The 6,715-nt window shown below is 38.3% G+C and overlaps 1 protein-coding gene across 1 annotated transcript; it reads right to left on the bottom strand.

The window, feature by feature from the left end:
* Positions 1 to 484: 484 nt before the first annotated feature.
* Positions 485 to 6,514, bottom strand: ndufb5 (NADH:ubiquinone oxidoreductase subunit B5). Its single transcript, XM_084425387.1, has 6 exons — positions 6,345 to 6,514; positions 5,703 to 5,788; positions 5,525 to 5,591; positions 5,367 to 5,428; positions 5,103 to 5,209; positions 485 to 739 (listed from the first exon to the last, which is right to left on the bottom strand). Exons 1-6 carry the CDS (start codon positions 6,508 to 6,510, stop codon positions 619 to 621), a joined length of 609 nt encoding a protein of 202 aa, XP_084281513.1. The 5' UTR covers positions 6,511 to 6,514; the 3' UTR covers positions 485 to 618.
* Between the last annotated feature and the right edge of the window lie 201 nt (positions 6,515 to 6,715).

Genomic DNA, 6,715 nt, shown 5'->3' with positions numbered 1-6,715 from the left:
TTTTTTTTTTTACTTAAAATATTAAAAAGCTGAAGAAATTAGACTGAAATTAGTATGGTTGTTTTATTTTTCTGCCCTGCTCAAAAGAGTAATTTATGGAATGAAATTTTATTTTATTCACACAGTTCTGAAACCATTTTATAATTGACATCATCTGATGTAGTGCATATTACTATTATGGTTACTGTACATTACTGCAATAACGCAAATATTTAAGTTTTGATTTCAATCCTTTTGTTGGTATTTGTTAACTTGAAAATCTGCATGACTTTTCTACTCCTTTTGGACATAAAAGAAAAAAAATGATGAATAATTCGCCCACTCTTTTTCATGAAATAATTATGACTGGAGACATGAGCAGCATTCAAGATTATATAAACATAAAAGCATACTGAACAGTCTGAAATGAGTAAATGAAGACATAATTTGAATTTTGGGGGAAATCCTTGATGTACCACTTAAAAAAATACACAAGAGCAGTAACTTAGTTATAATTATTCGTTTATTGGTGCCAGAGGCAAAGAAAAGGGGGAAAAAAGAAAAAAATATTTTTTATTAATAACTACATTATACATTGTATAACGCCTGAATATTTTGGACAGGTATGCATGACCCATCCTAGTTATCAGGGGATGACTTGGGGCTGTTGTCGATGAGATTCTTATCAAGTGTCTGAATTTGGAACCAGGGTCCATCTCCTTTTTCTCTCATGTGTCTGCGGACTTCAAGTTGTTGTTGTCTGCAAGAAAAATAGTGAATAATAAATTAGATATCATCAATTAGGCTACATAAAAACAAGATACATTTTTGTGAGCAGTAAAAACATTTCAAAGTGTCTTTGTTGATGTAGTTCCATGAACCTACATATGGTGTGGATCACTTTAGTGAGCAGAACTTTGAAAGGTCAAGATAAAGACTGTTTAGGAAGTACAAAACTAGGTCATCTAAACCTCTAGACAACCAAATGTTGATTCTACTGTAAACAAAATGGCTCATGATTTTGGTGCCAATTTCTTCTCAACATATAAAGATGCATTTAGAAAATGCTCAAATTCCAGCAACAGGAAGTGCTAACCCATTCCTTTGATATTTCTGCTGAAAATATATAAAATATCTATATTTTTTTTTAAAATGTTTAGTAACAGAAACTGCAAGTGTTGATAATGAATTAACTATGATTCATGTTGTGATTCCAGACCCAAGATTCTGATTAAGTTATTGAGGGGGAGAAAATAATATTATTTCTTATTCATCTTGATTTTTTTTTGCATTTTGCATTTTAATTAAAGGTGCAAGTCTCTGAGTTTTTGCAGAACTATGCCCCCTTCTGGCGACACGCGAAACTGCAACCAGAGTTGTGCATGCGGTTACGTGGAGTTTGCGTTGGGGTTTGGGATGAACTAGAAGCCGGTCTCTTTGAATCCATCTTCTACTTTTGCAAAAGTCGCTTGAGTTGTCTTCGCTGATGCGGATAATGGCAGCGAATACACAAACCTGCCAGACATAGCCAGGTGAGCGTGAACGCGCATGACGTCACGCCCAGTCGATTCCGACCCGAATCCCTCTTATTTATTTTACTGTACAGGATTATAGAGGCAATCGCAGTGATCATAGAAGGGCTCATTCAGCCCATCAGGCAATTGTTTAAGCATGTATGGGTTCGAAAAACGGGTATTTTTAACATGAAATGTTGCGCAATGCACCTTTAAGTTTGATTTTTTTATATAATTAAATATTTTTAGCATCATTACTCAGTAAGAGGGTCAGTAAGAATTTTAATTTTATTTTTTGGGGAAATAAATAAAATAAATCAATACTTTTATTCATCAAGGATGAGTTAAACTGATCAAAAGTTACAGTATGACATTTATAATGTTAGAAAATATTCTATTTTAAATAAATGCTGTTCTTTTGAACTTTCTATTCATCAAAGAAATTCGAAAAATGTGTACACAACTGTTTTCAACACTGATAATAATAATGAATGTTTCTTGAGCATCATTTTTTGAGCATCACACAGACTGGAGTATGTTTGCTTCTCAAGCCACCAGTGGCTCTCACACGGACATTGACTGCTACACCTCCTCTGTACTGGATTATATTAATACCACCATTGACAGTGTTACAACCCAGAAGCAGATCACCACATACCCAAATCAGAAGCCATGGATGAACAGGGAAGTGCGACTCCTATTGAAGACACGCAATACTGCCTTCAGATCAGGAGATGCACAAGCCTATAGCACATCCAGAGCAAATCTGAAAAGGGGCATCAAAGAGGCCAAGCACTGCTACAAGCTTAAGATAGAGGGACACTTTTCCAACGCTGACCCTCGGCGCATGTGGCAGGGCATTCAGGCCATCAGTGACTACAAACCCTCTCACTCCACCCCCGCAGCCACTGATGTCAACTTCCTGAACGAGCTAAATGACTTTTATGCTCGCTTTGAAAGAGACAACAGAGAAACTGCCACCAAGCTCAAATCCTCAGCTGACCACCCACCGATCACACTCTCCTCCACAGATGTCTGCAATGCACTGAGCAGGATCAGCGCGCACAAGGCTGCTGGACCAGACAACATCCCTGGACGCGTACTCAGGGCATGTGCGGAGCAGCTCGCTGGGGTTTTTACAGACATTTTCAACCTGTCTCTTGCCCAAGCAACTGTACCAACATGCTTTAAATGCACTTCCATTGTGCCAGTGCCAAAACACTCCAGCCCGAAGTGCCTTAATGACTACCGCCCTGTAGCACTCACACCCATCGTAATGAAGTGCTTTGAGCGGCTGGTCCTGGCACACCTAAAAGACTCTCTACCATCCACATTGGACTCACACCAGTTTGCCTACCGTAGCAATAGGAGCACAGAGGATGCAGTCTCCATGGCACTGCACTCTGTGCTCACACATCTGGACAATAAGAACACTTATGCACGCATGCTGTTTGTTGACTTCAGCTCAGCATTCAACACTGTCATCCCAACTAAGTTAATAGCCAAACTTGGAGACCTGGGCTTCAACACCTCCATGTGCAACTGGATTTTGGACTTCTTGACCAACAGACCCCAGAATGTTCGATCAGGCTCCAACTGCTCCACATCCATCACACTCAACACTGGTGTACCACAGGGCTGTGTGCTAAGCCCGTTCCTCTACTCCCTCTTCACCTCCGACTGCAAGCCTGTGTACGGATCTAATTCCATCGTCAAGTTTGCGGACGACACTACAGTGATTGGTCTCATCAGCAACAACGATGAGACTGCCTATAGGGAGGAGATCAAGCACCTGGCCTCATGGTGCACCGAAAATAACCAGCTCCTCAACACCACCAAAACGAAGGAGCTCATCGTGGACTTCAGGAAAGTGTCAAGAGGCACACACGACACCATCCACATCAATGGAATGGCTGTTGAGCGTGTCTCCAGTTTCAAGTTCCTGGGGACCCACATCTCGGCGGACATGACCTGGACAACCAACACCTCCAGCCTGGTCAAGAAGGCTCACCAGCGCCTCTTCTTCCTGAGGACACTGAGGAAGAATCAGCTTTCCTCCACTATCCTGGTGAACTTCTATCGCTGTGCAATAGAAAGCATCCTGACCAACTGTGCTACAGTGTGGTATGGGAGCTGTTCTGTTGCAGAGCGCAAGGCACTGCAGCGGGTGGTGAAAACCGCCCAGCGCATCACTGGGACTCCACTACCTGCCATCGAGCACATCCAGAGGAAACGCTGTCTGCATCGAGCTCGCAGCATCCTTAAGGACTCCTCTCACCCAGCCCACAGACTGTTTTCTCTCCTGCCCTCCGGCAGGCGTTTCAGGTGCCTCCGGACCAGGACCAGCAGACTAAAGAACAGTTTTTTCCCCAGAGCTGTCTCTTTATTAAACTCTAACCCTCATTGATCCCACTCCCCTTATATACTGATTGACTCTCCTCTCCCTCCTCACACCTGCCTCCATTTTGTTATTTGCAATACTATAATGTTCATTTGCACTGCTGACTGTTATTACAGTAACAACTGTTTACATATGCATCTTGCACTACTACCTTGACTGGAATATGCTCATTTGCACTGCCGACTGTTTATTTACAGTACCGACTGTTACATATACATTGCAATATCGTACCTTAACTGTAATATGCAATTACTTTCCACTGCACTCACTCGGATAGCTTCTGTCCAAACTTTATTTGCACTACTTTAAATCCATTGTTATACTGCTCATTAGCCTAACTTATACATATATCTATTTGTAAAATTCTGTTTATAGTAATATCCATCTGTATATTATGCTCACATTCTGTTTATAGTAACAGCCATCTGTATATATATCCATAGTACATATCTATCTGTAAAATTATGTTTATAGTAACAGCCATCTGTATATTATATTCAGTACATATCTATCTGTAAACATTCTGTTTATAGTAATAGCCATCTGTATATTATTATATTCAGTACATATCTAGCTGTAAATTCTGTTCACAGTAATAGTTATCTGTATATTATATTCATAGGACAATCTATCTGTAAATTTTTGTTTATAATAGTATTCAACTCTATATTTATTCAGTACATATCCATGTTCTGCACTTATGAACCACTGTATATCCTGCACTTGCTGCTATTGCACTTCTGGTTAGACCTAAACTGCATTTCGTTGCCTTGTACCTGTACTTGTGTAATGACAATAAAGTTGAATCTAATCTAATCTAATCTAATTTTTTATCAAATAAATGCAGCCTTGGTGAGCAGAAGATACTTCTTTTAAAAACATTAAAAAATCTTACTGACCCCAAACTTTTGAACGGTAGTGTATGTATGTATGTATGTATGTATGTATGTATATATATAAATATATATTTTTTATAAATAAAAGAAAAAGAAAAAACAAACAAAAAGAAAAAATAAACAGCAGAAAATGTGTGTGTGTGTGTCTATATATATATATAAAAATATATATATATGCATAAATAAAAGAAAAAGAAAAAACAAACAAAAACAAAACAGCAGAAAATATTAAACAAGATGTTTTACACTGACATATCATTCATGTATAGTATCATTTAGGCTAATAAGTTGAATTATGTGAAGGCAACATACCTCATTTCAGCTTTCTCAGTCTCAATTTGGATAAGTGCCATCATTTTTTCATAGTCCTTCACTGGGCTGTCATAAAAGGTACGTGCAATCCAACGGGTGATGGGATGCTAAGTAATAATAAAGACAACAAATGAAAGAAAAGACATGACTCATTATGATAGCAGCAACACAATTTTCATTTTTTTATTCAATTAACAATGGGCAATTTTTACTGGCATATAAAGTGTACTTGATGTTTTTAAGCACTTAAATATTTTAGAATACCTTGTAGTACTCCCAGTGCTCTGGTTCGTAGCCTTCAGGTGTCTCTGCTAGCTCAGATTCTCCTGTTTAATGAATTGCAGACATTAATCAAGTTATTATGGCAGGTACAGCAACTACAGGAAGGCAAAACTGTCAGGTAGGCTACATCAGAAACTTACCTACGAAAACATTAACAAAGGTCACAAGTGCTGCCATAGGGATGCCAGTGTAAAGAATGTAATTTCTCTGGTGTAATGAAGCAAGAGAGGAGAGAAAGATTGGAAAAATGTTATATGAATAAGAACAAGCAGCAAGAATGATATGCAACTGAACTAAAGTGCTTATAATAGGCTTTACCAGCAGGTAAAGAAATCTTCTATCATAGAAGTCAGTGGGCTTGATGACAAACATCCTTTTCCCATGGCTCCCATGACGGACAACAACTGTAAAATAAAATACAAAAATATTAATAGATATAATAATAATAATAATAAAAGGGCTTAGCATGTCAACATATCACTGTAATAGGTTTAAATTGCAGACAAAACGCTATTTTTATTCAACAGGAAGTAAATTATAACACAGAACTGAAGTTAATACAAAATTACAGCTGCAACCCCAAATTATAAGTTCAAGTTTTTTACAATGAAGTGAAAGTGTCACGTACACAATGAGGGCCAAAATATTGTGCTTGTCTAACTTAGTAAATTGATTGCTTGCATATCAACACTTTTGTGTGAAGGGTAAGAAACTCAAGAGACATTTTGAATCAAAAACTGTTCAATTATATCTCTATGTAAAAACGCCCATGATGTACATTAACATATCACATACATGCAGCTGTTTTATACATATATCTATCGGAAGGTTACACTGGGGATTGTTGTTAAGGCCAGCTTGAACACTTGGCATGCTAAGAAAGCAAAGCAAGGTCACTGCTAGTTTTAATCACCCCAACCGGTCACACCGCTGAGTTTAGTAAAAAATAACAATCTTTACCTTGTTCTGAACGTGCAACAGTCCTGGAGAGCAGATTTGAAGATTGACATGTTCGTTTCAGCGGGTTTAATCTGGCAGCATAAGCAGCCGCCGTCCTCAATACGCTCATGCCCACCATGACTGTTGAAGGAGCACGTGAACACACGGGCTTCACTGATTGGCTCATCTAACGCAGAGTACAGCCATGTTCACCATTGATGCTTAGGGCAAATTAAAAGTTCGAATCAAAAGATGGGACTAAAAAAAAATAATACAATATAAAAAAATTAAACAAAATAATGCTGCTGAAAAATAAGATTATTTTGGTAAGATTTGAATCGGAGAAATTCTTGAATGCGTGGTGAGTACAGATTTACAGTTCAGTTTGCTGA

This window comes from Rutilus rutilus (assembly GCF_951802725.1).
Source record: "Rutilus rutilus genome assembly, chromosome: 12".
Classification (NCBI taxonomy): Eukaryota; Metazoa; Chordata; class Actinopteri; order Cypriniformes; family Leuciscidae; genus Rutilus; species Rutilus rutilus.
Note: the sequence above shows the minus strand (reverse complement) of the source record. Positions and strands in the feature narration are given on the sequence as shown.